Below are 17,904 nucleotides of genomic sequence, written 5' to 3' on the forward strand. Positions count from 1 at the left end.
AGCTCTCTTTATATTATATATTTTATATTAGCGGTGGGCCCTTGCTGCAGCGTCTTCCCAGACGCTTTGAGTATATGTGTACGGCTTTCCCGCTTGTCCAGCACTCCCACACAGCTTTTATATCTCAACGGAACATGCGCTTGCCAGCCGCTTTCGGATCACGCTGTACATCTGCTGCTTCATTATGCGCGTTGCCTTCAAATATTGTTTGCGTGCAGCTGCGGAACTAGTTATGCTGCGTAATTGCGTTGTATGCAGTACGTGTAGTGTATTTTTAATTCCTTCTTTCCATACGCGCGTACATGATATTTTACAGCAGGTCGCACCGAGTTTCTCGGCAATGGATCGAAACACGCCTAGATCGAAGCACAATATTCGCGTCTCGGTGCCCGCTACACCTAATTATACGCCGTACGCGCCGCCTTGGCGAAGTTTATTTCGAGGAAACGGGCCACCAGTTCCCAATCTTGCTGCCCCCCCGCTCCCTCATTTCCAATTTATTGGGTGTACATATACGTGTGCACATACGTCCTTCGATCCTGTACCCCTTCGCGAGTAAACAAGGATATGGGAAGGACATTTTCGTCAGTAACAGACCCCAAGGGTTTTGGAAGGGCGTTTTCAGCGACAACACATGCGCCCATTTTACAAAATAACAAAAAAAAATCGCAGAAATAAGGTGTTTTTCTCGTCAAATCACTCTAAACCATGCGAAATAGTTCAGTGCAGCGCACATGTCGATCAAAGGTCTACGAGATTGTTTTGGTGTGACAGCGGATTGATCAGATTTCCTCGATTTGTGGTCACATTACTAGGTTGTGATCTTGTTATCGTTGTTAAGTGAACTCTTTCTTTTTTTTGTGTGTGTGTGTGTGTGTGTGTGTGTGTGCTTGTGTGGAGAGAGTAAGGTACCTACGGCATCAATAGGTATGCGTTTTATCATTTCGTTATATAGAGACGTCAGTCCCTTTTTATTGTTGCTTCTTTTGTGCATTCTTGTTATTACTGATGTTCATGCGTTTGTTATATATATATATATATATATATATATATATATATATATATATATATATATATATATATATATATATATATATGTGTGTGTGTGTGTGTGTGTGTGTGTGTGTGTGTGTGTGTGTGTGTGTGTGTGATAGGTGGCACTACAGTTGTACGAAATCCCCCCCCCCCCTTCTGTTTCTTTCACATTCAGAAGGGAGGAAGAGGAAAGCAGAGTACTGAATTGTTATATTTTCGACTCTTTCCTTGATATTTTGGGCAATTTAGCAAGCATACGCGTGCTGCCGGATAAGCGCAACTGCCACAAGTTCACATCCGCGAGCTACGCGCGATGTTTACGCCTCACAATCGGGCAAGCATTGCGTCAAGCGTGGGCGCAAACTCGTGAAAAAATGTTTTCATTGAGATCGCAATTACATGGACACTCCAGGCACATTTTTTGCCGTTGCCGTAGTGTTCCGCATAAAGTCCCAAATCGATAACATCGCCCCGCACGTCGTACGTTATATGTGCCAGTGAAAGCGTGCGAAGGCTGCCGACGATCGCTGCTCGGGCAGAGAGGGAACGCGCCGGCCATCTTTCAGCGCGCGAAAGGCGCATGGAGATGGGAGAGGGAGGGAGGCTGCGCGACTCCGGCAGGAAATGCTTACTTTGACCGACAGGGCGTGGTCGCCCGCGGCCGCGTTCGCCGTTTCTTTAGAGGGGATCAGCAGACGGCTAATACCTTTGTACGTGTTGTACGCTCATCGCAAAGCTTGCGTTGAAGCCACGGGCAACACGAAGGTCGCCTCGCTCGCTGCAGCGGCCGCGTTTCTATAATAGAATGAGCTGCTAACCTAACTTCGTATAACATTCCACTTTATCGTTTTCGCATTCATTCTTTCGTCCTTGCAAAGAAACTGACTTTTTTTTTAGCAAGCACGAAAGGAAACCGCATTACACGGAAAGCGTGCCGCGAGACTGTCGTTGTCGATTGATATTTGTTCGTTGAGAAAGATGCAGTTCAAAGGGACATATACCGTACCTTTATTTTGTATGATTTATAGCTGTGCACAAAGCACTTCCATTAGCGTAGACACTCCTATAGGAGCGGCAAGTTGGGCAGATTAGTAAAGATGCTTGACTTCGAATTTGTAGCGCATAAAAAATGGAGGCAAAAAGGCAGAGACGTATAGACAGCACAAGCGCTAAACTTCAAGACACGTTCAGTTGGGAACGCACGCGAATATATATATATTAACTAAAATCATTGTCATTGTGTGAGGGTCATGCGCGAGGTCTTTGTGATTTGAGTTAATGTATATTCATGTGTGCTCCCAAATAAACTTGGTTTGAAGTGCAGCGCTTGTGCTGTTTACGTCTCGGTCTTTTGCCTCCGTTTTTTATGCGCTACAAATTCGAAGTCACTCGTCAGAGCGGCCGTCTTCCAGTGTTCAAATGATCCGCTTCACAAAGCTTTTGTGGCTCATGTGATCCTTTCTTGTTACTTGGCAGCAGCCTTCGCTAACGATATATTCGGCACCAGAATTGACCGGAATTTTCTCTTACGGAGAATTCTAGCGTAACAGCATTTTCTTTCCTTTTATGGGCAGGCCCTGATTTCGCTACTCTCACGCTAACGTTTTATAGAGCAAGCACCCCTTGACGCCACCGAGCTATCATCTGTCCATAGAGTTAGAATAGACTCTGTACTAGAAAAGATTCTGCACCGACTCGTTGTCTCTGTTGGCGCGGTCAGTCCAGGGGCTGCGGATTCGGTGACGTAACAGCTGATAGAGAGCAAACACTCGGAAAGCATAAGCCGAGCGCTACATTGGCTATATCGTGGTCGTTCGTTCTATCTGATTCGCAGCCTCCGGGAAAAGATGGCCGCCTCCTGCAGTCTGAGAGCGATGAAAATTCTGGTCTACACAACTCCGTTTTCGGTGCCTGTGCATGCATGTACGCGGCGTCATGCATGATGCGTCGTGACGTCATATAGTCACTGGCTCGCACCGTTCTTGCGATGTCTGCTGCTGCCACAAGTGAACACGGTCGGAAGGCACGCAGCGTTGTCTTTCTTGTTTCTTTTTTGAATTAGCAACGTCTGCATATCTGGTATTTCAACGCGAAAGTTGGTATAAGCGTCACGATTGGCGATATAACGGCAGTTTCGGCATTTAGAGATCGACGAACTTTCGCACTACTTAAAAATGCCGTACAACCGCGCATTGCAGCCGCCACATGTAGTTGCAAAATGTCATCCTTTTAATTGATAGAAGCGTGAGGTAGTTCTGTAGTGCAAGGGGAAAGGAGTTGTTGAGCCCTCACCGCAGCTACGCCTGTGGGAACCTTTTTGAACAGCGAGGACACCGGACGAGGGAAAACGTGCCCTACGGGGCAGATCTCGAGCAGCGCGCTTACAAAAGCGAGAGCGATGCAAAAAAGCCGAAGCTGTAGCTTTCGGGCACGCTTCACATTTTACAAGGATCGAAAAAAAAAAAAAAATGGGGCGTGTTGGAGGGGAAAGTGGCGGGGGGGGGGGAGGAGCCGGAGGGTTTGCTTGATGGAAACCGAAGTAATCGTGCATTGCGAAATGCATACAAATGAATGAGTAATCATTGTGAGCATCAATATTTGGAATTCCATTTATACCCACGGTTCATTCCGGAAGTAGCACTGATAGTTGGACGAGTTGGTAAGGGTTCACGATTATGAAACGGCGCAACGAAAGGACACGCAACACTGACGATGAAGAAGGCGCGAACACAGTCGAGTTGAGGGACCGGCTCAATTGTCTTCACGCCTTCTTCATCGTCAGCGTTGCGTGTGCTTTCGTTGCGCCGTTTCATAATCATTCCGGAAGTATGCAACATGGCCGTCACTTTTAAACGCCGGTAATTGCAGCTTCCTATAAGGTAGCGGCCAAGCTTATATACATAGCGCAGGGACGGTTGTATCTGAGAAGATTATAAGGGAAGGGTTATTCGGCTGTTTCCACTGCCACACATTGTCGACATCTCTCCGTAAACAAGAGCAGTATATTCCGCCGCAGCAGTGAAGATAACGCCCCTGCTATACATGCGGTTGAAGGCCGACCTTCTCCCTCGGCAGGGGGAACCCGGCAGTTGCCGTTAGTGCAAGTCGTGCGAAATGCAGGGGAAGTATACGGTGCGCACTGCTGAGCTGCCCGACGAAGCCGCCGCCGATGCCAATGGCAAGGAGGAGAACGGTGGAAAGGGCGCACCGGCAAAGGTACAATTGGTTCTGTAGCGCGTCGATCACCAAGGAACGTTCACCATTGCATGCATTTCCACGTGAACATGACCGTGTTTACCATATACATATGTATGTATATATTTGGCTATGGCGTGTGTTTTTTTATTCATGATTTAAAATTAACCGTCTGTTAAGACGGTTTAAACACACACATACGCACATAGATATAAATATGAATAAAATAAAGCTAACAGCAATGAGAACTAGAAAACAGTGGAAGAAATTGCTCAGTCGTACATAGTTGAAAAACGAGATGATTAAGAAAGGAGACGATAGTGTTTTAACGCGATAGCGTTAAAGAGTTTGTTTCGCAGAAATTCCGGCGTCGGTGACGTCATCGTTGGTTGTGAGCGAAAAATCATCTTGCCCATGACCGAAAAATCAAGATTCAAATAGCATAAATAATAAAAAACTTAGGTTCGAGTGAGAATTGAACCCAGGCCGTCTGCGTGGCAAGCAGGTGTTCTACCACAGACCCATGCTATATATTGCTTGAAACTGCTTCGACAAAAAAAAAAAAGAAAAAAAAAAGAAAAAAAAAGGACAATATACGAATGTCATCTACTGGAAGGAGTCTGCTTAACGCATGTAATAGTGCGTGGCAGAAGCGTCGCGCCAGGCGTCAAGACATGTGAATTGCGCAACGAGTGGGTGTTCTAAAAGCCCATTCATTACAAAACGCTCAGGCATATTTTATCATTATCAGCTGCAAAACCATCAACAAAGTGAGCAGCTGCGTAATAGGTTCGCGTGTTGTATTACGGACGAAGTGGGCCCTTCGCTGATTCGTAAAAGGAAGAATTATTGTGTAGTGGGCCCTTAACAACTGTACTTGTAGATAGGCATTCTAGGATGGTTTTGAAGTGCCAATGTTACGCACACAGTCGTTCGTTTCCTTACGGCACGGTTGAGGCATGCACCGAGAACCGAAGCCAGGCTAGCAATTAAGATTGCGATGCGCACGGTGCCAGATTACACTAACGCGTTCTACTCTTGAAGGCGAAGCTCAAGCGTCCTCCAAGTTTTTTTTTCTCCACTCTTATTTCTTGTATTATTAATTTAAAAAATTTCTGCAGCAGGTAATTTCGTCCATGTGTTCCTTGGTTTTCGATCGTTATGATATCGATCGCCCCGTGGCTCTTCTCGCGTTAATTATATATATATATATATATATATATATATATATATATATATATATATATATATATATATATATATATATATATATATATATATATATATATATATATATGAATGAGTACAATAACTATGTGTTTAATGTCCGGACCACAGATCATACTTATGATATCGACTATAGGTCGACCGTTTCTTGTTCTACGACATTGGGCTAATTTCGAACGCTTGTCCCTGAGTCGCCGCCGACCTCTACATCGATATCAAGTTTCGCCGACCCTGTGGGGGAGTATGCATAAGTCGATCGCCACAGCGGCCTAATAATATGATTTATAGCGGCGAGGGATCTCTCTTTCATATATATAGCCGTGCGGATATAAATAGGGCCAGCGCCGTCAAGACGGTGGTTCAATTACGACCGTTCGTATCGCGAGATGAAATTGTTCCCGGAAAGGAGCGAATATTTGCACCAGTACCTTCCTCGTGCCAGTGGCGTAACTTATGGGGGGGGGGGGGCACTTGCTGAAAGCCTTGACTATTTGAGAAAAACGCCTATTTTCATTATTTATTTTCCGTAAAATATCATGCATCATAAAAATTTCGCCCCCCCCCCCCTGGCTACGGGCCTGTTTCAAATATATATTTGAATTGATTGACTGTTAAATATAGCGCACCCCTGTTAAATATAGCGCACCCCGTAAAACCAACTCTGAAATTTGAAGCCCTTCCGAAGAGTAGAAGCAATTGATCAGTACAAAATTGAGAGCTTCTTTCCGTTTCAAAGGGCACCGTAGAGCACGAGCTTTCTGAAATGTTACGGGTTACTTCTGACGTGCTGCAGATGTTTATTATGCTTGGCTTTAAAATGCAAAGTAAATAAAGAATCCACGATCACCAACCATTATTTATCTGTGTCGACGGTTTGTTGGAAGCTATATTGACGATGAAGTATGGATCCAATGCTGGACTATGATTATGTTAATTTTTTTTAATCACCCTGAAACATAAACATACTTTACAAGCAAGTTATCGTGGGAGGCTATATCTAACATGTATACACGTTGGGAACCGGAGCTCGAGCTAAAGAAAATCTGTACCTTTCCACGCTATAAGTGCTGGCATTTTCACTTGATCGTTTAACCCCAGTGACACATTAACTGTAAGTACATGCTAGAGCGTAGAGCCCACCTACGAGCCACATGCAGAAGCTAACTTCACCAACGTAGCTTTCACTGCCGTTAGGTTAAGCTCCAGGCCCATGCTCACTTTTTATTTATTTTTTTTTCAAAGCGTGATTTTAAGTTTTATCAAACTGAAAGTAAACCTATAGTTGTAAAAATAAGATGGCCGCTGTTGAGAATAGGGTCATTCCACGCCAACTGTCCCAGTCTGGGCGCTCGACAAAAATCAATTTCTCCAAAAAAATCTGAGAAAATTAAGCACATATAGACGTTAGTTCTACAGTATTTTCCCAAATATTCTGAGTGGCAAAAATTTTTCGGGTGCGTGAGCGCCATCTGAACTTCTCGATATGGTGGAAAACCAGGTACGAAAGAAAAATTCGCTATAAATGGACTGTTTCACGCATTCATTCGAAACTTGCATTTTTGTGTTTTTAGAGCATCGTTGTTTTATTATAGAACAGTTGCTTAGACTAGCTTTATATTTTTTAGTCCTTAGCGCTTAGGTAAAATTGTGTAAATTGCAGCGTTTTGGGGATTTTTTTTACAAAAGGCGATTGTAGACCAAATACATCAATTATTTTTAGAGAACTCTCCATAAAACGTACTTTCTCCTAAAGTTTTTCTTTTGCCTGTGTGCGGCGCACAGGATTTAAAATAAAATCCTGAACTTGAAAAAAACGCTACATTGGCCTATGTTCAGACGTCTGAAGCACCCTAAGGTGGTCCAAGAAAAATAAGCAGAAAAGCGCATACGATTGAGAATCATAACAACTTCGTCCACAGAAAGTTTAATCGAAGTAGTTTTTGTTTTAGTCAAGAAAAAAATTTTTGAAGTTTAGTCCCACCATTGCATATTTTGCTATGTGGGCAATACAAACCAACTGAATTTACTGCATAAAAAAAAGAGATCGCGTATTCGTAGCACATGGTTTTCAGTTCCTTTTGTTAGTACTTTATAATACATATTACATATCAAGGAGATTATAAACAGATGTAAAAATATAACAATAGCATTGGCTTAGATGCCGAAATTCCCCAATAATGAATCGCGCTACTTATTGCATGCGGCTCTGAGAATCAACAGGCGTCAAAATAAGTTAGGTCTCAAAGTTCATGTAAACCGGAGAAAGGAGGCGTGAGCGTGGCCATTTATAGCGGTTCCAAACGCAGTTTAATCTATGTATTCCGCAACGAACAGCGCACGAAGTGACGACGCGCCGCGTATTCACGCATTCCGTCCGTCGTCAGTGACACTACGGACGGGATATGCCAAGCTATTTTTCACATCCTTATTTGGATGGTTGCAGGCAGCAGATTTTGGTAATGTAGAATTTGTTTGTCTGGTAACATGCAGTGTTTTACAGCTCCTATGAGATCACAACAGCCTCTTTTTGTGGCGTAGTTTTCCGGCGCCGCAGCCGCCGCCTCCTGTGTGCGTAAACAATGCAATAAGTAACGCGATTCATAATTGGGGAATTTCGACATCTAAGCCAATGGTATTGTTATATTTTTACCTCTGTTTATCATCCCCTTGACATGTAATATACATCATAAAATACTAACAAAACGAACTGAAAAGCATGTGCTACGAGTACACTACCTCTTCTTTTTATGCAGTAAATTCAGTCGGTTTGTATTGCCCAAATAGCAAAATAATGCAGTGGTGAGACCAAACTTCAAAAATTTTTTTCTTGACTAAAACAAAAACTACTTCGATTAAACTTTCTGTGGACGAAGTTGTTATGATTCTCAATCGTATGCGCTTTTCTGCTTATTTTTTCTTGGACCACCTTAGGGTGCTACACACGTCTGAAATAGGCCAATGTAGCGTTTTTTCCGAGTTCAGGATTTTATTTTAGAGTCTGTGGGCCGTACACAGGCAAAACAAAAACTTAAGGAGATAGTACGTTTTATGGAGAGTTCTCTAAAAATAATTGATGTATTTGGTCTACAATCGTCTTTTGTAAAAGAATTCCCGAAAACGCTGAAATTTACTGAATTTTACCTACGCGCTAAGGACTGAAAATTATAAAGCTACTCTAAGCAACTGTCCCATAATAAAAGCGCGACGCTCTAAAAACACAAAAAAGCAAGTTTCGATTAATGTGTGAAACGGTCCATTTATAGCGAATTTTTCTTTCGTACCTCGTTTTCTACCATATCGAGAAGTTCAAATGGCGCTCACGTGCCCGAAAAATTTTTTCCGCTCAAAATATATTGGGAAAGTACTGTAGAACTAATGTCTATATGTGCGTAATCTTTTCAGATTTTTTCAGGGAAATTTATTTTTGTCGAGTGCCCCGGCTGGGACAGTTGGTGTGGAATGACCCAATAAAGATGTGGGTATGGGCTTGGAGGCAGGCGCAAAAGGGGAAAAAGGAAGCGACGGGAGATTCGGAGCTAGCCCTTACGAAGTAAAGACGTCTACGACCACGGGTCCTCGTTTATTACAGCCGCCATGACAAGATCCCTCCTTGTGATTATTCTGGATTTACGCCACAGCATCGTGCATGCAGAGGTCACGTATCGACTGTCGCGCCCAGGTCGCTCGCGCGACCAGCATCAAATCGATCAATGCATTTCATCATTGGCTTATATATAGAGACCAGACTTGGCAGTAGTGAAATTACAGTGATGAAATTACTGTAATTAAGTGACCTTCTTGTTGTAACGAGTAATGCAATTAATTACTTCAAGCGAGTAATTTCAAGAAAATTACTCATTAATTTACTTTAGCTAAAATATAGCACGTACGTTTCTCTTGGTGCATAAAAAGTTCGCAAAAAAATTTTTTTGTCATGTCGCAGGAATTCATTACTTAGAAAACTACTTCTAGTTATTCCATTTTCGAAAATGGATTTAAGTTTATCTGCAGAAATAGCACTAAGCTTCGGTGCCTAGGTATCGAGACATTGCCGCAGGGATGTATTCGATGCCGTGTGTAATTTTATTAAAGCTACAAAACGTATCCTACTTTAATCTATATTTTAATAAATATTCTTACAGCAATTAAATATGTATTGAAATCTAAGAGCCTAAATTGAACTCAATTCCAAAATGTTTGGTTCAGTCTGGTCTGCTCAAAATTGCACCATTTTTAATACATTAGCGGTTATTTACTTTTTTCAATCTTTTTCTTTATTTAGTTTTATTATTATTATTATAGTTATTATGCATTCTTGAAGTTATCAGAGAGAAGTTACGATACGCAGTCTTGGCCAATCCCCCACAGTGGGTAAGTGCCATAATTTTGAGGAAACAAACAAACAAACAAACAAGGACAAGTCAATGAGAATCGTACCTCAAGCGTGGGAGCTTCCCTTCCCCTAAACGGAGAACCCCGCGCACGCTTATGTGGCCCAGGGGCGTAGCTAGATTTTAACGCGATAGCGTTAAAGAGCTCGTATCGCAGAAATTCCGCTGTCGGCGTCGGCGCCGTTGGTTGTGAGCGAAAAATCATCATCTTGTCTGTGACCGAAAAATCGAAAAAGCTGCAAATAAAATAAATAATAAAAATGTTGGGTCCGAGTGAGAATCGAACCCAGGCCGTCTGCGTGGCAAGCAGGTGTTCTACCACACAGCCACACCTCTGCTTGGAGCTGCACTGAAAGTAACTTTCATGCTTCCCAAAAATACGCGTCCTGTATACAGGTGTCACAGTACGAGATGTAATATCGCAGTAATATTGCGTGGTACAAGCGTACATTGCCATCGGGCGTCACACCATGTCAATATCATATCGACTTGGTGGTTTAAAGGCAGCCACCCATTACAAAAGGCACACACATTACTGCGCGTATTCTCTTAGGACCACGTAGTGGGTGCCTCGCAACTTCGAAAAAGTTTCTCGCGCATAATTGCTCCTGGTTTAAAGCATGCTGCCCATTACATAAGGCACACATCTTATTGCGCGCATTCTGTTAAACACTCGTAGTGTTCGAAGTGCGCACTAGGGGCAGGATACCGCTATCGCGTTCAACTCTTAATGGCAAAGCTTAAGCGTCCCCCAATTTTGAATGCGTCATATTTGAATTGTTCTTTTATTTTTTTTCTCTGGGAGGGGGGGGGGGGGGAAGGGTGTCAACCACCCTTTGTGCCTGTGTTTGAATGCGTACACGCGGTCGCAAAACCCCGTTAGGTGTAGAAAGCTTTGGGAGGGGACGGGGTAGGATCAGTACATCGACGGAGAAGAAAAATAAGATGGCTTTCGCCTTCGAGTCATCTTAGGCGAATGCATAAGGGACCCTGTGAGTTCTTTTTATTGCGATAACAATTATATGGACACTCTTGGCTGGTTCTTACCGTCGCCGTCACGTCCCATATATATATATATATATATATATATATATATATATATATATATATATATATATATATATATATATATATATATATATATATATATATATATATATATAAGCTACACAGAAAAATAATTCAGAAATTTTTTTTTCCGAAGCGCGGAAACGAACGAGCGACCTCTCGCTCCGCGGCACGCAGCGTTAAGGCCCGAACACACATACGCGTTGCAGCGCGTACGTGTGTACGGGCCTTTAGACGGATAGGGCACGAGGCGCACGTCTTTCAGCATGCTAACGGCGAGCTACTTATATACACCATTTACTTCAGCGTACTTTCTTGGTCACCAGCGATATAGCGCGAAGGGCGCGTGGGGCGCGCTTTAAAGCACGTCGCCCCGCTCGTTGCGATGCGCTCGCACCTCCGGTCACGCCAGGTGCACTTCGCCGTAGAGTGCGTGGTCGCCTGCGCGCGCGCTTATCTCGTGAGGGGGTGGCGGTTTGTATGTCTTGCGCTTTCACCGCGATCGCTTCGCTCGCTGCAGCGGCCGCGTTTGCGAAAGGAGCGCGCTGTTCAAGCAGAAAGAAGTAACAACTGTGACAGTTGTTAGTTCGCGCTCGTTCTATGTATACCTGTGCATCCGTTTCGTGCGTCTTTAAGTTTAAGGAGCGCACTTTAAGTGTCGAGCTTCTTTCCGTTCTTCCAACTTGTTGCCATCGCATTCACTGTTTTGCCGTTGCGGCGAAACTGTGGCTTTTTTCTTACATTTGTCCTATCTCCCACCCACCCAGCCACCCACCCACACACACACACACACACACACACACACACACACACACACACACACACACACATATATATATATATATATATATATATATATATATATATATATATATATATATATACACGCTTGTAAAAACTATATTTGTCAACGTTTCGATCGGAGACCGCGATCTTTATAAGATCAATATATATAATTTGCTCCCATGTACTTTAGGCAATAATCTCGTAAAAAGGCATGACAAAGATACACCCGGTATACTTTTGGCCTTGGTCGCAGCATGCGCTGGGCGAAGAAAGGAGCGTGAGTAATATTCCCGAAAACACGCGAAAGCAGCCAGCTCGACCCTGCAGGACACAGCTGTTTGCTCGCGAATGTTGACAGCGGCCTTAAGCACAGCAGTTGGAAGCTAGGTGCAAAGAAAACACCTGCACGCACGTGGTTTATTGTCTTTACAGCGACACTCTCCAGGCGAAGTCCCCGATGGTTTTCTTGCGGCGTTGAACGAAATTACGCCTGTAGGAGCCCCGAATCTAGCTTTGAAATGTACGATAGAGAGAGTGAAAGGTAATATTATTGGTAATCAAGGAATTATACTTGTCTGTATACAATATCTGACTAGACACCTGACATATGTGGATTTGTTTTGTAACTCCTTTTTTTTTTCAGTGAGTAGTCCGCAATTGTTGCCCAGATTGAAAGTGTACAGCTGTAAGAACTGGTTGCAAAGAACTAAGCCTGAAAAACATTATGCCGAAATTGCTATACTTTTGTTATGAAAAGAATTTCAATATTGAGTGGCTTATGGAAGAAGAGACATAAGAGAATTGCATGCTTGTAGATGGTTTTATGTCTTTGAACGTACAATATATTGAACTTCTGTACATCCTATTAGTTAATGCTATATGGTTCAAATATATTTGTACTTTTCTCGTGTTAGTATGAGCGCGGACTTGACTGCTTGCTATTGATATCGAGGAGTGAACAGAGGGGTGATCTCACCCCACTGTTCTGCCCTTTCAAAGCCCAGAAGTATTTGTCTATATTTGTCTACACCTGCGGGGCACATAGCAAGTTTCCTTCGTATAATTTCTGACAAAAAAAAATTAAAGCAGTTTCGCACTAGTGGGGCCAAGCTTGACGGAAGTGAAGAGGTGCGCCGCCTGCTTTGTTTCTCTTTAGTTTTCTATTTATATTCTTTTTTTCTCTTCTCTCTGTTTTTCCTCCGTTTATTTCATTTATTTATTTCTCTCTCTCTTGCTATTTCTTTCTCTTTGTCCTTTGGTTCATCTTTTCTCTCTCTCTCTCTCTCTCTCTCTCTCTCTCTCTCTCTCTCTCTCTCTCTCTATATATATATATATATATATATATATATATATATATATATATATATATATATATATATATATATATATATATATATATATAATCTCACTTGCTTCCTTTTTCTTTGATTACCTTCTTGCCACCTTTCTCTCTCTCTCTCTCTTATTCTTTCCATGCTATGCTTTGCTCTCTCCCCTCCTCCTTTGCCTCATATCTCTCCTCCTTACCCTCACTTCTTTTTCCCACCACCGTGCTGTACTGTTCTATATAACGCTAGGCTATGCTCTGCTAGCGTGCCTGGATAGCCGAGTGGTTACGATGCTCGCCTTCGGATCATGGGTACGCGGGTTCGAATCCCACCATGAAATTTTTTCTTCAAAATGGTTTCTGTTGCTCTTTCTTTCTCTATACTCGTTTTCTCGCTCATCAGAGTTATTGCATACCACGTCGGACAAATCGACGCACGTGTTCTGGGAGCGAAGCGGAAGAAGAGGTCGAAGAGAGCGCGTGCCGGTTCATGATGATGATCATTTCTGGTCACCCGTCACGGACCAACGGCGAACTTAAACAGCTCCTCTGCTAATAAAAATGTCAGTCTCGCCGCAAGGGCGAAGCAATTAATGCGATAGCAACAAACTGCAATGCTGTAAAACTCCTTTAGCATACGACCTGGCGTAACGAAAGAAAACGCTGGAGTAGGTGAACGCGGCTGCTCCGGCGAGCGACCTTCGTGCTGTCTATCGCTTCAACGCAAACCAAGCGCACACACAGCACGCACAAAGGTATGCTAATCTCTGTCAAGGTATAGGCGCACGCGACCACGCCCGGCCGCTCAAAGTACGCAGTTTCTGACGGAGCGACGGAGCCCCCCCCCCCCCCCTCCTGGGTTTCTCGCGCGACGTAAGACGGCCGGCACGTTTCCTCTCCGCTTGAGCTGCGATCGTCGGCTACCCTCGCGTGATTTCACTCGCACATGGAACGTATGACGCGCAGGGCGATGTTATCTATTTGCATTTTATACGGAACCGAATGCGCCTGCATTGTCCAATGATTGCTATCACAAAAAATGCGCGACTGACATGTAGCTGGACAGAATTAACGTAATGCTGTTTGCCGTGCGTCGAAGCAAATGAATTATGTCTTCTTAATAGCATACGTGGTGCAATACTGTCAATGAGAAAATTGCGGGCTACACTGGAAAATTATTTATCAAGCTTTCTGCTTCTCTATACATGCTACATAAAAGAGTGTGTGTATGTGTGTATGAAACGGGGAATTGGTGGAGCGGCCCCTTTCTTCAGTGTTTAGACAAAGCCATACGAAGCTAACAAAAACAGAGTCGCCTTTTTTTCTTTTTAACTGAAGTGCATGATGATTACAAGTCAAATGGAAATGAAAGTGGACTATACGACAGGTGTCTCAAGCCGCTTGGACCAAGATTTTTAAAAAGAAACACAAGGAGTTCTAGAAAAATTGTACGAACTGCATATTATAGCGTTAGTCACATATATTTACAGCCATTTCTTTTTCATTGCTAACTACTCATCTTTTTAACTTGGTCAGTTTTTATTTATTGTTTGAAGCACTAACATGTCGATTATAGAGTTGTAGGCTGCCTCAAATAACCTAGGAATCAAGCATATAGTATCTGATGCTGAAATTGACCTGACTGTATTTCCTGCAAAAAAAAAAAAAGACAAAAGCCCATGATAAACTCAAAATATCAAATAGATATGTGCCCAGGTTCCACCACTCAAATGCTCCCAAGCACTTCAAAGGGAATTATGTGAATTACATTTAAGTGATTTGCATAATAAAGTGTGTGTGGCTTTATGCTGACTTTGAATTATGCATTTTTTATTTTACGTGCAGTGTGTATGTTTCCTTTGTGCAGCAAATAGTGTGCGTGTCCATTGTTTGTCACGTCTCATCATCCAAGTGCTTTTCGACCCTGTATGTACTGCTAACCAGCTTAATTATCTGCCCTAAATTCCAATTCTGTCTTGTCTGCATCTAATCTGTTTCGTTGAACAAATGACTTTTGAACGAGTAATTGCTGGAAGGTCATCTTGGGTAATCTATGAGAATTAACAATTTAAATGATTATCATTTATGCAAGGTTATTATGCTATAAGGAAAAAGTGCAATTGCACAGCCACTCGTAAGAAATCACTAGTTCATACAGGACGCAAAACCACATCAAGAACACATTTCACAGATCTAATTATGCATTGGAGGATTTGTTGGATTAATTGCGCATTGTACGATTCATTGGATGATGTGTATTTGACTCTATCTCTGTAATTTGTTGTCAGGCGGCCACAAATTTTCACTCTAACCTTATCACTGCTTACTACTCCTGCTAGCACAATCAGTAAATAATATGACTATGAAATGCTTGCAACTATGCAGTGAATTTTCACTGTTCATAGACTTTTGAAGACAGCATTTGTCTTACAAGACTTACCGACTGCTTTTATGGCTTGGTCCAAGTTCAGCAACCACAGTCTTATATGTTATTGCCTGTTAACGCAATCACTTGAACATATCTAAAACCACTTTCAATGTTTTGCTTCCAGAGTGATGACAGCACTGACACAAAGCAACTCGTGCTGGTATGACCTGCTTGCATTATTTACAGCATGTCTAATATCCTGCTGCCTGCATTAATGTGCTGTGCATATTTTTTGTGTGTGCATGTGTGTTTGTCTGTGAGAATATCTCCTCCCATCAAGAATTGTGAATAGTTAAGACGTTATACCCCCTACCGTATCTGACCTTCTCAAAAAGCTTACTGCCATACTCACGAAAATGCTTGCAACCTTTTCCATCCAATTACTTAGGAGGACAACACTGCTGCTCAGGAAACGAGCAGTTTATTACAGACCAGCTTCAACTACATAAACAGCATCATTGGATCAGGAGTTGTAGGTAAGCAAGCCGTCTCGGAAGTAAGCATCCCAGTGCTGCTGCAGCGCGGAGTATGACGGCTGTCTACTGTAACATTACAGGAATTGCGTACGCGTTGCAGCAGGCTGGCTTTGGAATGGGACTCATCCTGCTGGTAATGTTTGCGGCCATTACGGACTACTCTCTGTGCATTTTAATCAAGGCTGGCATTAGCACAGGCACCTCAACATATCAGGTTGGTCTACTTACGTACATCTTTCATATCTCTCGGTGCACCATATGTCTACAGCTATATGCTGCGACATCTGTCAATAATGACCAATCACAATTTGATCACCCTGTTGCTGTCTCATGGGACCGACGTACAGTGCCGTTAACTGCTAAAAGCAACATGGCAATTCTGTTGTCCTCTCTTTGCTGTCACTTCAGGTGTACGTATATTGAAGCTGTGTCGATGAGCTGATGAAAGGAACCCATGACAACCATTGAAAGTCATCTGCTGCAAAGTCGAGCGCCTCTGTACCTACCAAAGTGAAACAGAGCTGAACCTTGATATGACAAAGTATCTTCCAATATGAGAAACACCCTTGTTCTATTTGATTCATTATAAACATATATTTGCTGCATGCTGGTATCAATGAAAGACATGCCATATCCAGTACTTTGTTATGTCCAAGGCTTACATTATAACGGTCACTTGTGGTACAGGAGTAGCCAGTGAAGAAATAAAAAAGACCTGATCAGAAGTGGCTCTTTTCATTATACCCGAGTACATCATATAGAGGTTCAACTGCATTCATGTGTGCTGCACACTCATGTTCCCTTGAAGGGCATGGGCATTAGTGACTAAAGAGAATGTATGCGGAAGAACAAGAATCTATGCGATGAGTAGAATTGATGGAGAAGTGGACGACGTTGGGCCAGTTGGTGTTGCATAACGAAAGGGTCGTTCCTTGCCTGTTCTCGTCGCATAAGCTTCCTTTCCTCAGAATTGATGGTTTTGTTTGTGGGTCAGAATAGCACCACACATGCAGTCGGGGCCTAAAGTCAGAGGGGGCTCGGGGGGGCTTGCTAACTAAATTTGGCTTATTCTGTAAATCTACTATGTTAACATGCTCCAATTGTCCGTTGTGAAGAGATGAAAAAAGTAATAAATGAAAAGCTTGTTCACTCATATGAAGTATAAAAAAAAATTGGCATGCACAATGTTTAAAAAATGATATCTACTTTTTGACTTTCCGTGTTGATCAAACCCGAGACAGCACAACACAGTGGTCAGAAATGAATAATTTCTGGGGTTTTAGGTGACACAACCACGATGTTATTATGAGGCATGCCGTAGTGGAGGACATCGGATAATTTCGACCATCCAGGGGTTTTTTAACCCCTGCAGCGGGGTGGTGTGTACAATCGTACACATCAAATGTAGAGGCTTGTCACGAACCGTGTCACAACCGGCTTGAAATGCAGTGTCCACATTTGTATGTGCTTCCTCAGTGGACAACTAGTGTTCATCTAACTTAATTGTGCAGCGTATTGCTGCAGAGGATCACTTTGCTGAAGACACTACCATGTTCAACGAGCTATTCGACGTGCCACATTCCGGGAGGCATACTAAAATGATAATTTTTGTTTGCTCGACATGGATGCAACCAAAAACAAACTGTGTGTGCATTTCGAGTTTAAGATTTCATTCTTTTTATGTGAAAACGAAACATGACTGACTGCAGAATAAAAAGATGTTTAATTATATGCTAATTACAATTAATTACTGAAACTTGCACAAAACAACATATTACCTTGTTTTGCCATCGTAAATTGCCGTAATTGCCGCCATCGTAAATTGCAACCGCCACAGCTGGAATCGACCTTGCATTTTTCGGGTTAGCAGCTGGGCACCATAAACACTGTACCACCGTCGTGGATGTTAAGAAATTGCTGCTGTCTAATAATGGCACATTGTTTCCTTACTGTACTTCTGATGCCTGAAGC

General features: G+C 42.8%; 1 protein-coding gene across 1 annotated transcript in view; it reads left to right on the plus strand.

Annotated features, from left to right (window-relative positions):
• The first annotated feature begins 4,107 nt into the window (after positions 1 to 4,107).
• LOC119386947 (putative sodium-coupled neutral amino acid transporter 11) overlaps positions 4,108 to 17,904 on the plus strand; it is a 28,863-nt gene continuing 15,066 nt past the window's right edge. Inside the window, exons 1-3 of the mRNA XM_037654240.2 lie at positions 4,108 to 4,251; positions 15,846 to 15,933; positions 16,014 to 16,147. Of these exons, the coding sequence (XP_037510168.1) occupies positions 4,150 to 4,251; positions 15,846 to 15,933; positions 16,014 to 16,147 (324 nt within the window). The 5' untranslated portion in view covers positions 4,108 to 4,149. The remainder of the gene's footprint in view (positions 4,252 to 15,845; positions 15,934 to 16,013; positions 16,148 to 17,904) is intronic.

Source organism: Rhipicephalus sanguineus, chromosome 3 (assembly GCF_013339695.2).
Source record: "Rhipicephalus sanguineus isolate Rsan-2018 chromosome 3, BIME_Rsan_1.4, whole genome shotgun sequence".
NCBI classification, from domain to species: domain Eukaryota; kingdom Metazoa; phylum Arthropoda; class Arachnida; order Ixodida; family Ixodidae; genus Rhipicephalus; species Rhipicephalus sanguineus.